The 20,228-nt window shown below is 43.6% G+C and overlaps 1 protein-coding gene across 3 annotated transcripts in view; it reads left to right on the top strand.

Annotated features, from left to right (window-relative positions):
• The first annotated feature begins 219 nt into the window (after positions 1–219).
• The window catches only part of ZBBX (zinc finger B-box domain containing), a 41,503-nt gene continuing 21,494 nt past the window's right edge, over positions 220–20,228 (top strand). The window contains exons 1-7 of one of the 3 annotated variants that reach the window (XM_083739399.1): positions 220–433; positions 4,851–4,973; positions 5,323–5,436; positions 11,608–11,698; positions 12,575–12,623; positions 15,180–15,295; positions 16,867–16,962. In XM_083739399.1, the coding sequence (XP_083595525.1) occupies positions 4,906–4,973; positions 5,323–5,436; positions 11,608–11,698; positions 12,575–12,623; positions 15,180–15,295; positions 16,867–16,962 (534 nt within the window). In that variant the 5' untranslated portion in view covers positions 220–433; positions 4,851–4,905. Of the gene's footprint in view, positions 498–4,737; positions 4,974–5,322; positions 5,437–11,607; positions 11,699–12,574; positions 12,624–15,179; positions 15,296–16,866; positions 16,963–20,228 lie in introns of all 3 variants that reach the window. The other 2 variants (XM_083739400.1, XM_083739401.1) reach the window with 2 other exon arrangements.

Genomic DNA, 20,228 nt, shown 5'->3' with positions numbered 1-20,228 from the left:
GGCTCCAGTGCCCTGGGCAACCATGGAGACCAGGGATCTTGTGGATCTGGCAAGGTGGTGGTGAGGTTTGGCCCCCGCCTTAAAGCGAAATATAGAATTGGGATGTTCCAAATGCACCAAAAGCGAACCAGAGCAGGCTCGGAAATTAAAAACCGGATCATTCCCCCACTCCCCCACCCCTGGGCTCATTCTCTGTTCCACCTCCCCCCCGTTCTGCAGCATGGAATCTTCCGAAGCTCCAGCCGCAGCCACTGCCCCACCCCCGCTTTCCGAAGTGGAACGCGCCGCGTTGACCCGTTGCTATGGAGACCGGCGAGGCCCGGTCCGGCGCGTCGCTCCCGCCCTGCGATAGGAGGGATTCGAGGCGGCTGGTTGGGTGGGAGAGCTGCTCGTGTCGCTGCGGCGCTTAGTTCGCCCCTCTCCCGCGTTGGAGGCAGGTCTTGAGGGGTGGGGTGGGCGAAATGCTGGACCGAGGGGCAGCTGAGGGGTGTGGTGTGGTGGTGGGGGGCAAAGTGGTTCTGCGGTTCTGAGGCGGGGGGGGGGAGCCGGCGGCCAAGAAAGGGTTAATTTAAAGGGGCGTCGGGGGTCTCGTCGGAAGGGCACCGGGTTATTCTTGGGTGGGGCGGGGCAGAGTTGGACTGGTAGAGAACCCGCTCTGCATGCAGAAGCCACCCCCCCCCCACGTCCCTTTGCATGCAGAGCCTCAAATCCTGGAGAGCTGCTGCCAGTCCGTGTAAGCAATACTGAGCTAGATGACGTGATGCCTTGATTTGGGATTTTTTTCCCTTTTCTTTTTCAAGGCAGCTCCCCTGAATTTACAGGGGTTCCTGCTGAAGGGCCAAACATGAAATACCTTCAGCCTAAAAACCCTGTGGGTAGGAACTAGAAAGCCTCACTTGCTTCATTTCTGCAATTGGTGAATCCCACCCATGGGCGCAGCCAGATTTTTGTTAGGGTGGGTGCAGGACTTTGGGGGTGGGGGAAGTGCAGAACTGCCGTGATTGTCAATTAGTTAAGTATTTCTATTGTTTTACTTGATCTAGGGTTGCAACTGCCGTCCCCCTTGATTAAGTCCATGATCCCAGCCCTGAAGGGATGGTGTTGTTAGGCTGCCACCTTTCTTTCTCCTTCCCTCCCCAAGCTGGGCCTTTGGAATGGAACAGCTGCAAATCAGGCGGAAACCCAGTGGGTGAAGCTGGGGGGTGTCTGGGGGGCTTTCCTTGTTGAATTTCTGCCTGCTGCAAATCCACCCTGAGGGAAAAATAAGGTGGTGAATCCTGGTGGCGAAGGGGTGAGGTGCGGGCATAGATGAAAAAGTTAACTTTCAGTAGTGGCTCTGGGAGATAACTTGCAGTGGGGTTGTTAAGTAGGTGGCGGGGTTAGGATTTGCAAGCAGCAAAGTGATCCTAGATGCATAAGAAGCTGTGCAATACCAGGCCAGGCACTCTTTGCCTACGGTCTAGCATCGTCAGCTCTGACTGGCAGCCTCTGGCAGAGAAGGATGTTTCTCTTCAAATGCCGCTTAATTCCTTTAATCGGAGATAACCAGCAATTTATTTATTTATTTATAAGACCTTCCAAGGTGTGCAAGGCATCATACATGTTTTTTTCCTTCCTCATTTTATCCTTACAACAACCCTGTGAGATGGGTTAGGGTAAGAAACACAGACTGGACCGATGTCACCCAATGAGCTTCATGGCTGAGTGGGGCATTCAACTGGAGTCTTCTGTCTCTCTGCCCTAGTCTCATACACGCTTGCTGACTTCCTTCTGCATGCAGAAGATGTACTCTGGCCCTTTCATTTGCACATTCATTAAAACTTAGTGTTCAGTCTGTCCTGAATGCTTATGAAGGGTAGCAACAATAAATTGTTAATGTTTTAAAAATATGAAATATATAGCAAATAATAATCTCCCCAAAGAGCTTCAAAAATCTCAGTATTGGTGTGGTTGGAATTGTGACCCTTTTTATACATGGACCAGTTGGATAAAAGAATGCCTAATAACAGAATGTTCCACTCTTGTAGAATACAGTCGTACCTTGTTTTGCAACCAGGATCCGTTCCGGAGCCCTGAATGCTAGACGAAAAGGATGCACAACAAAGCGCTGCTCTGCAAGGTGCCACGGTAGCTGTGACAAAGCCCTATTGAAACCCTTCTACTCCACACTCACTCCTATTTCACCACCATGAGCAGTTCTGTCTTTCCTCATGCGTGCTCCCAGCAATTCTGTTTGGCACACAGAAGGTGCCTGGTTCAACCCCCAGAATCTCCAGGTAGGGCTGGGTGACAGTCCCATCTGAAATCCTGGAGAACTGCTGCCGGTCAGTGTGTAGACAATACTGAGCGAGCTGGGCCAGCGGTCTTGTAATTATATGTGTTCGTAACCGGCAGAAAACCCAAATGTACCTAGCTCTCTCTACATTGTCACATTTGTGTGGGGCACAGAATGAACATACAAAGCTGCATTTTATTGGATCATACTGTTGGCGGCGCTGTGGGTTAAACCACAGAACCTAGGATTTGCCGATCAGAAGGTTGGCGGTTCGAATCCCCGCGACGGGGTGAACTCCTGTTGCTCGGTCCCTGCTCCTGCCAACCTAGCAGTTCGAAAGCACATCAAAGTGCAAGTAGATAAATAGGTACCGTTCCGGCGGGAAGGTAAACAGCGTTTCCGTGCGCTGCTCTGGTTCGCCAGAAGTGGCTTAGTCATGCTGGCCACATGACCCGGAAGCTGTACACCGGCTCCCTCTGCCAATAAAGCGAGATGAGCACCGCAACCCCAGAGTCGGTCACGACTGGACCTAATGGTCAGGGGTCCCTTTACCTTTTTACTGTTGGCCAATCCAATCCAATATGTTAACTCTCCAAGGGTTTCCGCTGCCTTATTACCTGTATGCTGCCTGTGCTTTGTGGCAGGATATGCTGGGAATATAACAAAGAGCATTTGTATGTAAAGCATATAGAGCACAGAACTGCAGCCCCCCTGCAATGTTGCCATATGCTGCTGCTGAGTCTAATGTTGCCATCTGGGAGGGGCTTAATTGACTGTTGCTCGCAAGAAAGGCAGATGTGTGCCAGGTTACTCCTCTGTCTGTCTTTCTTTCTTTCATAGATTTATTTCTATGTGCTTTTAAGATGGTAACGCAAGCCTTTAGACCTAACACTCCCCTTCTGTACCTGGTTACCAACTTTCTATTTTATTTTACAGAATTTTTTTCCTAGTTGCCTTCTTCAGATGTTTGATTTGCTGACATTAGCAGATGATGATGATGATGATAATTGTCTCCATCTTTTAACCGTTGCTTATTTATGTTGCTGATCAAGCTGCTGTAAAGGTGGAGATGAAGTTCAGGGTATTTTAGTTGACAAACCCATGTATGCCTCAACACCTCGGCTGAATTCTTCTTCTTGCTTAAAACTTTATTTTTCAGTTTCTGAAAGGACTTGTAAGCAACAGCTCCTAGCTTGCTTCCCACTTGCAGAATACTAACCTCAATTTCTAAGAGGCTAGTGGTAACCCTCCATTCTTAAATGGTAATATGTGAATTATGCATATAGATCATGCAAATCGTTCACTCAAATCTTTTGGTCACTTAAGCATTGCGGAAGTTTTTGGAGATTTCCGTTATGTATATCCCACTTTTCTTAAACAATTCAAAGTAGCTCTAAAGCAAGCTCAGTAAAAAAAAGAACAAATAAATACACAGTATAATAAGAATTACACATCAGCAGAGAGAAGAAAAATGAAATCGACAGACTATTATCCAGCCAATATAACCACAGAAAAGTAGGGAAGAATCCATATCAGAAAGAAGACAGAAAAGAGGGCGAACTAACTTTTCTCCAAAATCTCCTTAGAGAGCCAGGTTTTAAAGCTTCTGAAGGCAGCGCTTGGGCCAGAGGAGCATCCTTGGGGAGTTCCAAGGGATGAAACAGAGATCTGCTAGTAGACACCTATTAAAAAGTAGGGCCTTTGATGCGGAAGGAAATGAGTAAGAATAGGGGTTCTTTTTTCTTTTTTTTTACATTTGTAGTTTTGTACAAAAGAAACAATTGCACAGTGACTTAAGCACACGAAGCACTACAAATAAAACAAAACCAGATAATTTTAAACACCAAAATCCATACCATGCTCACCCAATAACATATTCATAAGGACAAGTCCTACCACTAAATGGTGATCATCACTACTATAGGGGCCAATATTACCATTTATTCTACATATTTAATTCCTACACCTCTAATTCTGTTTACTATATAAGCTTAATCTAGTTGGATTAAACTACTCTAGTTTTTAAAAAAATATATATATATCTTCGTCACGTGTATCCTGTATTCGTTTTTAGTGCCGTATAGCTATTCTATTTATTTAAAATATATTTAGACATCTCTTCATTGTAGAGCGATTTCACAGCAGGGTACAATTTAAGTAATAACTGACGTGTACGTAAAGTAGGGTCGCCATACTTCTGGGATTGCAATGATGGAATCGGCAAAATGTCCGGGTTTTGGAAACGTCCCCCCACCCATCTCAGTAACTTTCTTTGAGCGATTCCCCCCCCCCCCCCGCCGCCAAGAAAAAAAATCTCAACAAATTTTTGTCTCGATTTTCACTTCTTGAAATATGGCAACCCTAACGTAAAAGCAATGGCATATTAAGGAGAGAGAAATTAAGAGCCGCATCAAAATGTAACCAACCAGGAAGATGGCGCCGGTTCCATGGGTGATTCTGAGTCAACTCCCTGGGACAGTTTATTGTTGTACATTTCCCTTTTTAAAAATATAGTTGGAATTGGTAACAGGTTATGGATATTGCCTTTATTTATTTATTTTTCATTTCTGTGCAGATATCAAGTCTGTACAACTTGTTGTATTGCTGTAACTGTTTGACAATTGGCAATCATGAGCGTCAATGACTTTGTGATTCTCCCTGGTTCAAAAACTGGAGTCTCTGTAAAACTGAAAGCAAAGTAAGTTCATTTCCTGTAACTGTCTCGTGTGCTTCGATAATCTATTGGCTTTTTATGTGCACCATGAAAGCAAGCTATTCATAACTATGAACAGAGCAATCACCTGCATGATGAGTTCAATGGTGTTGTTGTTGTTTCTACACACCTAGTTATGTATGTATAGGATTGCAGCCTATGGCTACTGTCATAAAATAATTTGCTTGGGAGTTGCTTCTGTTGAAACATATGGGATTTGCTTCCAAGTAAATGGGTTTAAAATTGCTTGTTTCTGAACCATGCTGATCATATTATATTGTATACGGGAGGAGGAAAATTTGAATTTGGTGTTTGAACTTAAATCTCTCTTCAGAAGTATACGAGAGCTGCAGTTGGAGAAGGTTCAGCTGGAACTTGAAAATAAAGAAATGGAGAAGACACTCCAGCAGCTACAATCAAACATGAGCAGAGAAAAACAAGAGAGAGAGTAGGTGAAATTTAATGATTTGAAATTAAGAGTGATGATTCTAGTGAACCCCTGCTCCCCCGACCCCAACCCCCCACTTTTGGGGACTGGGTTGAGTTGTATTCCTCAAGAGTTCTTTCTTGAATTATTATTTAATTTCAAACTCCACCTTTCTGCTGTTTGCACCCCAAGTGTCTTTCAGTGCAAGAAATCTACACAGGAAAAGATATCACCATCTTAAAATACATAACAACATAACTTTAATAAAATGGAGCAGGTAGATAAGATCGGTTGAAACAAACAGCAGCCAATTAAAATTGCCAACCTCCCCATTTTCAGTTGGATAACAGCTGTAAGATTTCACATTGCTTTTGTGTTTTCCCTTAAAAAAAAAAAAAAAAAAACCAATAGCTTGTGGCATGGTTTTCCCCTGACACTTATGTGCACTCCCCAGGGGTGCTCTATGCTCAGTTGGAAGAAGTCTAAGTGAAAACTTCCTATTGTTCCTCATCTGACCGTAGAGGCAAAGTGGATTTTAAACTGAAAAGTGGCTTGCCTATTCATCTGTGCCAGCAGCAGATGTAGAAGCATCAAGATAACCCCCAACTATGTATCTGCTTCTGCCCTGTGCTGGCACATTGCTTTGTAGAATTGCAGCCTTTGTCTTTTGCTGCTGTTGGGATTTTGATACCAGAATTCAATTTCAATCCCCGCTCTCACCCAATGAACTCTGTTTGGTATTCTTTCAGGGTGCTTCATTGTTCATGAAACGGTCATTATCTTTTAATAGAATCTCAATTCTATATGAGTTTTAAGTGCATATGCATGCATTTACAAAAAAACACAAGGAAGTTGTAATTGTTCTGTATTTGATAGAATCCATTTAGGAAGTCAAAATGTTCTGCAGACAAAGCACAACGCTGAATATCTGTAACTCTTCTCTTCAATTCCGAGAGCCACTTTTATTAACCTCTCTGTATCTGTTTCTCTTTCTCGGTAATGTGAATAATAATGCTAACTTTCCTCTCTCAGAAGAGCTTTGCAAGGGTGCAGTCATTAGTGTTCTGCTGCGCTTAACAAGATATATGGTTCTGTTTAAGTGTTAAGTGTTGCTAATTGCCTTGGATCATAATCATTAATTTCTGCATCCTTTCTCAGAACATTTAATGGTGGATTCTAGCTAGGAGAAGCTCATTTTTTAAAAGCAATGGCACTTCATTTTTTAGTTCATAATAATTTGTTTTGCTGATCATTTGCAAAGGAGCAAAATAGTACTGGAACTGGAAGCAACTAATATTCTCTAAATGGGATTTTTCCCAGTACAGTCATACCTTGGGTTGAATGTGCTTCAGGTTGAGCGCTTCCGGGTTTCGCCGCTCGCGCATGCGCAGACGCTCAGAATGGCGTCATGCACAGAAAAGGCAAAACACGACCCACAGTCATGTCTTACGTTCTGTTCAGGATGCGATCGGGGCTCTGGAACGGATCCCGTTCGCATTCCGAGGTACCACTGTATGTTAACAGTGTATTGAAAGTTGGGAGACACTAGGTTTAAGAATCCTGTAATTTGCAGTGGGACGCGGGTGGCGCTGTGGGTTAAACCACAGAGCCTAGGACTTGCCGATCAGAAGGTCGGCGGTTTGAATCCCCGTGGTGGGGTGAGCTCCCGTTGCTCGGTCCCTGCTCCTGCCAGCCTAGCAGTTCGAAAGCATGTCAAAGTGCAAGTAGATAAATAGGTACTGCTCTGGCGGGAAGGTAAAAGGCATTTCTGTGCGCTGCTCTGGTTTGCCACATGACCCGGAAGCTGTATGCCAGCTCCCTTGGCCAATAAAGCGAGATGAGCGCTGCAACCCCAGAGTCGGTCACGACTGGACCTAATGGTCAGGGGTCCCTTTACCTTTAATTTCCAGTGGATGTGAGGGAACATGGTAAGGAAATCATGACTAGCTAGGGAAGAAAGTTTTCTGTAATGCATAAAGCCTTGGCTTGAACCCAAGGACTTTTTGATTCATACCTTACTCAACCTTATAGTCATAGTCACCATGCTACATCTAGGAATATCAGATAATTCTAACAAAATTCAGGAACAGAAATCGCTGGTGTTCATTTAGTTGTCCCATCTTCAGAATGGAGACCAATCCATTCTGAATGCATTCCTCCCCCTTTTGCATTACATTTTTTTCTGCGTTGAAATGAATGGGTTGAACTAACATAATGACAATGTAGTTTTGCCACAGTTCACAGCAAGACAGATAATGTAGTTTTTGGTGGAACTGCAATAGAACAGAAAAAGTACTGCATGTGATGAGTACAGGGCAGAACAGAAAAGAATGCCTTCATATATCCTTAGTTATACCCAGTGCTTTTTCTCCCTAATTTTTTAAAAAAGTGTATAGTGGTACCTCGGGTTAAAGCCGCTTCAGGTTACAGATGCTTCAGGTTACAGACTCTGCTAACCCAGAAATAGTACCTCGGGTTAAGAACTTTGCTTCAGGATGAGAACAAAAATCGTGTGGCGTGACCTCCAGAACGAATTAAGTTCTTAACCTGAGGTACCACTGTACAGTACTCTCATTTTCCTTCTCATATTGAAATACTGCCCCTCAATGAGGCCAAACTTAGATTCACAAAATGTTTAGGGGTATGCGTACCCCCAGAAGAAAAGCACTGGGTAGATCAATGCATCTAGTTTGATGCTTCTGTCTGGTTCAAAGACATAACTAGTGATATCCGCTGACGGTCAACCAACTTGGCAGTAGAAATCTGCTTGCTCAGTGGGACTTTTAGATTTTATTCTCCTTTGGACTCCCAACATCTGCAAGGAAGGCTCCTTCAATCCATTGCAGATTTTTTGGGGTGGGGGGTGGGGGGTGGGGGTGGAGAGGATGCTGCCTGCTATTTAATGTAAATTACACAACATACATAACTATTTGCATAACTTATGTAACTTTACATTCATTTCAAAGTAAAAAAAAGGAACCACAATAATCTAAAAGCAGTGATCAATTATGCCCACTGGACCACCGCCTTGCAGACGTGGGGATACAGGGCATAGCCCGTAACTGGTTGTGCTCTTTTATCTCTGGTCGGGGACAGAGGGTGGCACTAGGGAGGGAAATGTCGTCGTGCCACTCCTTGGTGTGTGGAGTGCCGCAGGGCGCAATTCTCTCCCCGATGCTTTTTAACATCTTTATGTGCCCCCTTGCCCAGATTATCCGGAGCTTTGGGCTGGGCTGTCACCAATATGCTGATGACACTCAGCTCTATCTGCTGATGGATGGCCACACTGACTCGGCCCCGAACACACTGACCAGATGTTTGGAAGCTGTGGCTGGATGGTTTCGTGGGAGCCGATTGAAACTAAATCCTTCAAAGACAGAGGTCCTATGGCTAGGTCGGGATGGCATGGGGATGAGGGACCAACTCCCTTCTCTTGCGGGGGCCCAATTAGTGCCATTGCCTTCCGTTAAGAGTTTGGGTGTAATCCTTGATGCCTCCCTTTCCATGGAGGCACAAGTTACAGCAACAGCCAAGGCGACATTTTTCCACCTTCGCCGCATCAAGCAGTTGGTCCCTTACCTTTCCCGCCCCGACCTGGCCACAGTGATCCATGCGACGGTCATCTCCAGGCTTGACTACTGTAATTCGCTCTATGCGGGGCTGCCCTTGAAGCTGTCCCAGAAACTCCACCGGGTACAGAATGCTGCAGCGAGGCTCCTCACGGGGTCTCTGCCATGGGAGCATATTCACCCGGTGCTTTTCAAGCTGCACTGGCTCCCGGTGGAGTACAGGGTCAGATTTAAGGTGCTGCTTTTTACCTTTAAAGCCCTTCACGGCCTAGGACCCTTGTACCTACGGGACCGCCTCTCCTGGTATGCCCCACGGAGAGCCTCAAGGTCCATAAATAACAACACCCTAGTGGTCCCAGGCCCTAAGGAAGTTAGATTGGCTTCAACCAGAGCCAGGGCCTTTTCAACTCTGGCTCCGGCCTGGTGGAACGCTCTGCCTCATGAGACCAGGGCCCTGCAGGATCTGATTTCTTTCCGCAGGGCCTGTAAGACAGAGTTGTTCCGCCTGGCCTTTGGCTAGGAGCCAATTTAATTCCCTCCCTCTCTCTTTTTTTTTCTTCCTTCTTTCTTTTTCTTCTCCTGTGATGAGGCTACATTTTAATATTTTAATGTTCCATTATTTTAATGTTGTATTTTATTTTTGTTTTTAAGTTGTAATCATTCATCTTGTTTTTATTATTGCTTGTAAGCCGCTCTGAGCCCGGCCTTGGCTGGGGAAGGCGGGGTATAAATAAAATTATTATTATTATTATTATTATTATTATTATTATTATTATTATTATTATGTATTGTATGTGTTCTTAAAAACAACAATGTGAAAGGACACAGATTGCATTTGCTTGGCTGGTTTCTGTTGCTGACCACAGATGAACATGCGAGCTGCAACAATTTGCTCTTCCTTTTCTGTTTTTGTTTTAATTATCTGACATCCTTTGATGAAGCAGCAGACCCACCTCCCTCTCCAGCCCTTCCTTAAACAGAAAAACCTTCATTGAGCCAATGGTTGGTGCTGCTTTAATTGTGAGGAGAAGCCGAGGCCTCGGCATGGCTGCAAATGGATGAATTCGCTCCCAGTCCCTTCACGCCAGTATTGGGAGGATAGAGTAACATCCTTTGCCCTGTCAGGCATGATGAAAGTCACGTGAGGGGAAGTGGGGTCACCTTGCAAGTCCTGATCGCTTAGGTGCATCACTGTTTCCTGCCCAGAGAGTGAAGACTTAAAGCCTCCTATGCATGTAGAGCAGGCTTCCTCAACTTTGACCCTCCAGATGTTTTTGGCCAATAATAATAATAATAATAATAATAATAATAATAATAATTTATTTATTTGTACCCTGCCCATCTGGCTGGGTTTCCCCAGCCACTCTGGGTGGCTTCCACAGAGACCAAAAATATACTAAAATGTCACACATTAAAAACTTCCCTGATGTCTTCTGAATGTCAGGTAGGTGTTTATCGCTTTGACATCTGATGGGAGGGCGTTCCACAGGGCGGGTGCCACTACCAAGAAGGCCCTCTGCCTTGTTCCCTGTAGCTTTGCTTCTCGCAATGAGGGAACCACCAGAAGGCCCCGGCGCTGGACCTCAGCGTCCGAGCAGAACGATGGGGGTGGAGACGCTCCTTCAGGTATACTGGACCAAGGCCGTTTAGGGCTTTAAAGGTCAACACCAACACTTTGAACTGTGCTCGGAAACGTACTGGGAGCCAATGTAGGTGTTATGTGGTCTCTGCGGCCGCCCCCAGTCACCAATCTAGCTCCCATGAGCTCTAGCTAGCATGACCAGTGGTCAAGGATGGTGGGAATTGTAGTCTCAAAACAACTGGAGGGCCAAGTTTGAGGAAGGCTGATGTAGAGTAAAACTGGCCCACATTCCTTTCCTGGGGCTGCATCCCAGCGGTGAGAGGGGAAAGTGGACGGGACAACAGATGTGAGCCTTACCTTTGCACAATGGACTTCGTTTGAGTTATGGACAGCTGTATTTTTACACATCTCCCTCCAGGCAAGCGCGAGGATTATTGCAGTTCAATGGCACATTCTGGTAAAGGAAAAGCACTTCAGGGGTGTCATGGAGCAGGACCAGGGTGTGGTATGGCATGGGAGAGACCCAGAGGGCAGCTAGGGAGGCCTGGAGGGCTTCATTCAGCCCCTTAGGCCTGAGATTCTGCATTCCAGTTGTGGAGACTCCTGCATGGTATAATAATATGAATTGCACTCCACTCTCCCTCTTGTGTTTTTCATTATGTGAACAAAGAATGCCGGAACAGGTCTTCTTTTTTATTGATGTTATTCCTATTATTCAAAAATAGCATAGCAGCCAGCTAAGACAGACACACTCATTTTAATTAATACATGAGCAGTAATAACAATAATGAATGTAGCAGCAGGCCATACTAATGGGCCATGAAGGCCTCAGTTGTGCCAAAAACACATTACAGCTGGTGTTTGTCAGATTTCTATTCCAAAGGTAAAGAATCTAGGAAACCACCCCCTCCCCCAATACTTCTGTTGCCCTGTTTTTAGAAGTTTACCTTTGGTATTGGCAGGGTAGGGGGAAAGGAGAGCAGTAAAAATTTCTCTTCTTAATCTGAAAACATTACAAATGCAGTTTTGGAACTTTTATAGACGAGCAAGTGGATATCGCTGGAAATCAGGCCAAGCTGGCCTGGGCATGCAGCCCCAACTGTTGTTGCAGAACAAAGAGAATGTTGGAAAGGTAAGTCTCTCACTAGAATTCCAAATAGGTAGGCTTATTGTAACTTAGGGCTTTGTTCAAAAGGTTGCTAACTCTGCAAAGCCATTAATTGAACTGTTTTCCCCATCTCTGTTGTACCACCTTTAAAGGAAATGGAGAAGGGCGATGTTTTTTCTCTCTCCTATGAAGAAGTTTGCTTTGAATATTGCAGAAACCACCTAAAAATGACCCATTAGCTTGTAGCTTCGTTGAATTTCAGGGTTGCAACAAATTGAAGTTATTTTCACCAGTGAGAAACACTTCAGAATTATTATGCCTTTATTCCACGTTATGCTTTCTTGTTCCTGGGTATGTTTTCATTGTTCATTTTATTTTTCTTTCTTTCTTGCTGTTCTGCCAGTGTTTTTCTGTCCACCAGCTGCTGCTGCAATTGCACGATGAGAGAAAAAAGGTTTTCAAAGTTGTTACGTATGCAAGGCTAGCAGTGGGGGGAATAAGACACTGTATTTGCAGTTATTGATATACTTGATAGTATTTTCCAGCCCTCCTAGGCTGATTCATATGGCAACTTTTGAGGTTTTTTTTTTTAAAAAAACCCATTTTGGGTAGTATTTTTTTTAATCAACCAGCACTGAATGTGAATCAACCTTTCGGAGAAGCAATCTTCTGAGCACGGTTGTGCATCCAGATTCTGATTTTCTGGGCCGCATTGTAAAATGCTTCAAAACTGTCTGTTGCATGATGTGGAAATAAGTCTGACTACTTGGACAACTATATTCCACATGCATGCTAACATGAGATGAATAGAAAACAGTCAGTATGACCAAAAATGACATTAAAATCAGCCCAGATTTTAAATCATGTCTAACATAACTCTTTGCTTTTTATTTTAACTAGGTTTCATCAGGCAAGATAAAACTAAGAATACTCAAAGAACAAATTCCAGGTAAAAGGATGCTGGTGTTGGAAAAACTGTTATAGGAATATAGATAACTGCCTTGTACCAAGTCAGACCATTGGTCCATTTAGCTCAGTATAGTCAACACTGTGTGGCAACACTGTCTGGCTCTATAATAATAATAATAATGATAATTTATTATTTGTATCCTGCCCATCTGGCTGGGTTTCCCCAGTCACTCTGAGCGGCTCCCAACAGAATTAATGATAATAATAATAACGAAGTGATAAAACATCAGCCATTAAAAGCTTCCCTAAACAAGGCTGCCTTCAGATGTCTTCTAAAAGTCAGATAGTTGTTTATTTCCTTGACATCTGATGGCAGGTGCCACTACCGAGAAGGCCCTCTACCTGGTTCCCTGTAACCTCACTTCTTGCAGTGAGGGAACTACCAGAAGGCCTTCAGAGCTGGACTTCAGTGTCTGGGCTGAATGATGGGGGTGGAGACGCTCCTTCCGGTATACTGCGCCGAAGTCGTTTAGGGCTTTAAAGGTCAGCACCAAGACTTTGAATTGTGTTTGGAAACATACTGAGAGCCAATGTAGGTCTTTCAAGACCGGTGTTATATGGTCTCGGCAGCCACCCCCAGTCACCAGTCTCGCTGCTGCACCCCCAGTCACCTTCAAAGGTCTCCCCACATAGAGCGCATTGAAGTAGTCCAAGCGGGAGATAACCAGAGCATGCACTAGTTTGGCGAGACAGTCTGTGGGTAGGTAAAACAAAATAAAAAAATTCCTTCCAGTAGCACCTTACATGCACACGAAAGCTCATACCAATAACAAACTTAGTTGGTCTCTAAGGTGCTACTGGAAGGAATTTTTTTTATTTTGTTTCGACTATGGCAGACCAACACGGCTACCTACCTGTAACTAGAACTGTGGGTAGGTAGTGTCTTAGCCTGCATATCAAATGGAGTTGGACACAGAATTGACCTGCACCTCCATGGACAGCTGTGAGTCCAAAATGACTCTCCTGGGTTTAGGGCAGGAGTCTTTCTCAGCCCTAACTGAGACCTGTGACACTTTGCATGAAAAACAGGTACCTTACTACTGAGCTATGATCTTTCCCCAGGGTTTTCATTATACGTTGTAATCAAGTTACATTGAAAACTTCGGCTAATGGTTAGACAGACTATGCCACCTAGGCAAAATACTTACTTTTGAAAAGTGGCTACCCAGTGAAATAAATAAATTGAGCTTTGGGGGAACTTTGGGTCAGTACCTGTGGAATTCAGTTTTAAGGATTAACACGAGACACTGGAATGCAGGAGATGTATCCTCCTCCAGTCTTGAAAATCGGCCCATTGATCTACTGCCCAAATAAACCTAACAAGTTGCATAAGCCATAAGGAATACACTGAAAAATCTGTTTATAAATTGAGGTACATCACATATTTTTAGAACTTTCAGTGCCTCAGACTATTTTGAAGTCTTGTTATAACTATAACACACTTGCAGCCATATAGCTGCCTTCCTGACATCAGCATTGCTAGAGCTTTAGTCAGTGTTGTTTGTCATTCCCCGAGTTCACGAGGCTCGTTTGACGGCAACAAGAAAACCAAGCCTTTAGTTTCAAAGGCTCGGTTTTGTGGAATACTCTTGCCAATAGAGGTTCAACTGACACCTTCTGTTTTGACTTTTAAACATTCACAGAAAAAAATTCTGTTCTGTCAGGCTCATGCAGGCAGTTGCGAATACATCTTTCAACAATAGTTTGTTGGTTTTCGAACTTAAAATGTTTATATGGCTGTTTGGTTTTACATAAACAGTGGTACCTCAGAAGTCAAATGGAATCCATTGCAGTAGTCCGTTTTACTTCCAAAACATTTGGAAACCAAGGCACGGCTTCTGATTGGCTGCGGGAAGCTCCTGCAGCCAATTGGAAGCTGCATCAGATGTTCGGGTTCCAAAGAACATTTGCAAACTGGAATACTCACTTCCGGGTTTGCAGCATTTGGGAGCCAAAACGTTCGACTCGCAAGGCATTTGGGATCCAATGTACGACTGTATACTGCTGTAAACCGTTCTGATACTTTTTATGAGTAGTGATCAATAAATATTTTTATAAATAAGGCAAGCGTACCTGGATGGCGTGGGGGCAGGGCATCAATGTGGTTAGGGCTACATGGATGCAATGGGGCAGCCAATTTGCTGCATGGCCCCAACCTCACCACCATCCAGGGAAGCTTTAGTGACACCTGAGTCAGGAGAGCAGATCTAAGGGTCTCTCTTACCACACCAGCCATTATTGTTAAAATGAGTTGCAGTTAAGTAATAAAATTGTAGCCTGAAGTCTTTGCCTGGGATGTTTTTATCTGAACACAAACAAGCTCTTGCCTTGTTACTTCATTTCTATCTAGTGATCTAACAGTATCCTATAAACCTGTGGATTTTAATTCTCTGAGTCCACATGTGCACTGTGGTTTGTCCAGATGCTTCCACCGCTCATCCAGAGCATTCCCCATCGGTGCCTCGTTTTAATCCACGCCCTGTACCGTTTATGGCGTAAAGCAACAACAGCAACAATGCTCTACTACATTTTGCAGCTCCAGAGCCAGCTAAGCAGCCGCTTGCAAGTAAAGCAGCAAAAGATGCAGCCCCTGAAAAGCCCAAAGTGAAGGGAAAGGCATGTGGGCAGTGTGAGACAAAGACTGCGCTCTTGGTAAGTAGGTGGAAGAAAGGAAGAATAGCCGCACTTGTTAGTTCAGTGCACTCTTGAAATATTTTTAAAATATTTTTAAAATATTTCTCCGTGATGGGGTTTTGTTTAATGCCAATGAAGGCTAGTAAGTACCCCTGTATTGGACTTTCTTAAAATATTGTTTTACACTATCTGAAATTGAGCATAAAAAATTTAAAAAATAAATAAAAAATTGCCCAGTAGCACCTTATAGACCAACTAAGTTTGTTCTGGTATAAGCTTTTGTGTGCATGCACACTTCTTCAGATCTTTTTAATTTTTATTTCCACTGCGTCAGACCAACACAGTTATCTACCTGAATCTGAAATTGAGCATGTTGGTGATTGAGCAGATTGGCAAATTGGGCCAAAAATATGACACAAGAAACTTTTGCTGAAGTTACTGCTCTGCGTACTATGCTTCGTTTGTAAAATGATTTGCACATTTCATGTTTTTTTTAAAGAATAAAACACTATCACTGTTTGCATTTCAGACTAGCCCCTTCATAAAGAGGAGGTTAAAATACCTGTCCTATAGTGTTCAGACGATTCAGGCATCATTCTACAATCTCTCTCTCTACCCCCTCACCCCAGTAATTCATACTATACTGTGTTCATATCTGTTTCCAGTCTTGCTTCCTTAATACCATAGTGGGGCCTGCTAATATAATAGATTTTGCATATAGATCCCATACAGTTGCCTTCTTCCTTGCTTCCTTCCATCTTTAGTAGATCACATAGTTGTGGAATCTATAGAACAGGGACGTCCAACTCCCAAGTTGGCAGGGCTAACGGAGCAGTGCTGGCTTTGACTCTCCATCAAGCCCCACCCCCAAGATAGCTGAAAACTTGAACTTTCATTCAGATCCATGAGACTTGGCTTAGTCATGGCTAACCTGCCACCTCTGATTTCAACGCGGGATCTGACAAAGGCGATTCCACTGGAAGGGGGCTACTAACTAAGAGTGCTACACCATCGAGAAGCGCTCCACGACTGAGTCCTGCAATGCTCAGACAGTAGGGAGAGAGGCACTCCGGAAAGCAAGTCCCAAATTATTCAGGGCTTTCTAAATTATCTGGCTTCCATGCAGCAAAAGACGCAAGAAGTGCATGTGCTATAAAATGCCTAGAAAGGCCCTTAAGATAATGTTTATAATAAATCAACGGAGAAAACGTTTAATCCCAAGTTCGATCTGTTTCAAATGTAAGCTTCCCCCAGATAGATGCAGACAATAGCACAATAATTTGTTTAGGTGAGATAGAGTTGTACCTAATTGGGGTGACGTTTTAATTAAAGTGACAGCCTGACTGAACACCAGTTGCAAACTTGAAATCCCACTTCACACTTGTCACTTTCTGCCTTCAGTTTTTAGCTTCCCATCGTGAGCTGTGATGAGACAGTGAAAGCTGTGTTATTAACCTTAGGCTACAATCTTATATGCACACTTCCCTGGGACTTAGGTCTCACGGAACTCAGTGGGGCTTTCTTCAGACAGACATGTAGAGAGCTTTGCTGCTAGTTCATGTTTATGCCTTCATTTTCTTTTTTTCAAGGTGTGCTTAGAGTGCGGAGAAGATTACTGTCCTAGCTGCTTTGCCAGAGTGCACCAGAAGGGGGCACTTAAGCTCCACAGAACTACTTCTTTGCAGGTATGTTGCTTTCAAAAGTTTTTGTTACGATTGTACAATAATCCTCTCGAAGGAGGCACACATCTCATCGCCATTATTATTATCATCACAATTCCAGGAGCTCCTTTAGTTGTCCCATGTAGAAATCCTTTTGTTGGGATCCTTTTCTGCATTTATTTTTTCTGCTTTTTTATTCATTCATTCATTCATTTAATTTATTTATTTATGCTTGCAATTCCAGGAGCATCTTTAGTTGTCGTACCTTTTTGCTGTGCTGAGGTCATTTTTTCTGCATTTATTCTTAGACAAATTGGTTATATAGAAACAACTGTTTATATAGAAACAATTACAAACCAACTGAAAACTCAGAAGACAAGACTGCAAATGTGTGACCATAATTAGGTTTTTAAAGAAGGTGATTGACACTTGTCAGGTGATTGTCGAACTGGCTGTAACCGCAAATCAGCAGGCCTTCAGAGAAGCTCTCTGACGACTGACGAGCTGAATCTCAGAGGGAGGCCCTTTGAGTCTTTGTAGAGAGGTGAATGCTCCTAAAACAGAAGCATTTTCCTTTCTGCAGAGAAAGCAGTATGTGAGCAAAATGTTGGGGAAGCGCATGTGAATGCACAGTATGCTGGGGTGCAACAGTGGGAAAGGGATTTGCGTCCAGACCCTACTTTTGGGGTTCCTGGAGGTATCTGGCTGGCAGCTATAAGGAGGAATATGCTACACTGGGTGGGCCTTGGGTCTGATCCAGGGGGGCTCTTGTTTCACCCTTGATTGCCACAGTGTCTCATGCCATTGTTCCACCAAGCATGACTCAAAGCCATCCAGGAATGTGGCTTAACAACGCTTGTGATGCGCTGTTGAGTGAAACTGTATACATCACAATACGGTCATCAGTTATAGCAGAGACTGTCTCTGAAAGGTGCAGTTGAGAGTTTGTCGTCTGAAGCTTAGCAAATAGTATAAGAAATTGGCTTTTCATCCGGTGGAGAAGAGGGACCTGAAATAAGGCTCCATAATAGAGGTTAACCTGCCGTAAGTTATCCCCCAGTGACCAAAGGCATAGCATTTGAAGATTGAGTGCATTCAGCACTACAAAACGCAATCGGTTTCCAAATACATGACATTGCCACAGTTCTGGTGCAGAAATTCTGGGGCATGTAATTGTATAAAGGGGGAAAGAATTGGTAGCATTAAAAGGTCGGTAAATAGAAAAGGGAGAAGTAGATGTCCTCAAAGCTGTACACAGGGAGGGGACAGGGCCTCTGAAAGGGAAAATGAAAAATGGGGAGGTGGCTGGAGAGAGTATAAGCTTTGTCCTTTGCGGGGAAATAAAGGAGAATTAATAACATTTATTCCATCAACTTTTTTCTTGCCATATGTAGCCTTGCTTTGTGATCTGATTGGAGACTTTAGGATGCAGTTCCTCGCCCTTCCATGAAATATTTGTAACTGAATTTTCCTCCTTTGCCTTATTTTAGAGTGAAGTTTGCTACCCTTTAATGCAGTCTGATGTTTCTTTTTAAAATAATAATAGTGATAACAATTATAATAACAACAATTATCTGAATGAGCGTGAGGGACACTTGCATCGCCTTGAAGTGACGCTTGTAGTTTACTTGCCTTTCTGTTATTTATTGCCAAAAACAAATTCTCAAAGCATTTGCTACTCTGCTACTCCCAAAGAATAGCTAAGGGTGCCACCGTGCATGTAGAAAAGAATGAGGACAGATGTATGAGAGAGAGAGAGAGAGAGAATCTAAAAGTCAGCAGAGTAGAGAAAGTCAGATGCTGAACATAACAGGCAACGCAAAGCAAAGCAATTAGACTGCCTCTTGGTAACATAAAAGAGTATTCACTAATTCCTACAGAAGAGAGAAAGAATTTACACTGTGTGTTCCTGGAGCTGTTGATTCTGTTGGAGTATCTGCTTGGAATACTGCTCTCCAAAGCTTGGAAGAGGAATGATTAGTGGCTCCAGTGCATCATCTGCCACATGGATATGCAATACAACACCCTGTTAACCTGTAGAATTGACTTGAATATTCTCCAGTTATTTTTTTTAAATAGCCGCAAACCATTTTTGTGGATAGATTCACATGCGCACACAAAACAACAGCTTCGTTGAATATTTGCCTTTTTTATCCTGTTTGTTTCATTGGACTGAATCACACGTGATTTTTCTGATTGTACAGTCTCCTGGTAGGGGAGTTGGTATATGTGCCATGGGCTTGTATGATCCCTCCTTACCTTATCCCAGGGGTCAGCAAACCTTTTCAGCATGGGGCTGGTCCACTGTTCCTCAGACCTTGTGGGGGGGCCGGACTATATTTTGAAAAAAATATATGAATGAATTCCTATGCCCCACAAATAACCCAGAGATGCATTTTGAATAAAAGCACACATTCTACTCATGTAAAAACACGCTGATTCCCTGATCGCCCACGGGCTGGATATAGAAGGTGGTAGTAGTAGTAGTAATAATAATAATAATAATAATAAATAATTTATATTTATACCCCCGCCCATCTGACTGGGTTTCCCCAGCCACTCTGGGCAGCTTCCAACAAAATATTAAAATACAATAGTCTGTCAAACATTAAAAGCTTCACTAAAGAGGTCTGCTGTCAGATGCCTTCTAAAAGTCTGGTAGTTGTTGTTCTCTTTGACATCTGGTGGGAGGGCGTTCCACAGGGCGGGTGCCACTACCGAGAAGGCCCTCTTGCCTGGTTCCCTGGTTCCCACTTCTAGGCTATGATTGGGCAGGATCTGGCCCCGGGCCTTAGTTTTCCTACCCATTCCTTAAACACTCCCAAGAGTCAGTTTAAAAAAAAGAAAAGATCAGTCAAGCTGAACTTTGCCATTACATTCGCTGGCCATCTATGACTTGGGTTTGTCCTCCAAATTAGGACCAGGAATCGCACATGAAAGCTGGTTTCTAGTCCTGTTTGGGAGACAGCAAGTGCAAAGATAGTTTGCCAGTTCAGTTGCAACAGAACCAGGAAGTAGCAAATGTGAGTCTGAGCGCATGAAGGGAGGAAGGAGCACATAAAATGCTCTGTTCTCAGTCTTCCAAACCATTGTTTGGAGAACTGGACATGATATATGTGAACCAGCCGGTGCATTCTCTGACTGCTGTTTCAATACTATTTTCTGCCATTACATGCTTCTGCTGGTAATTTCTGCTTCTACACAAACTATTGCTAAATGATAAATCCCTAGTCTTACTATTTCTATCTTGCTTTTCATCGATTGATAGCCTAGATTATGTTCCAAAACAT

Source organism: Podarcis gaigeae (genome assembly GCF_964106915.1).
Source record: "Podarcis gaigeae genome assembly, chromosome: 5".
In the NCBI taxonomy this organism is placed as follows: Eukaryota; Metazoa; Chordata; class Lepidosauria; order Squamata; family Lacertidae; genus Podarcis; species Podarcis gaigeae.
The sequence above is the reverse complement of the archived record's forward strand: the minus strand, read 5'-3'. Positions and strand labels throughout refer to the sequence as shown.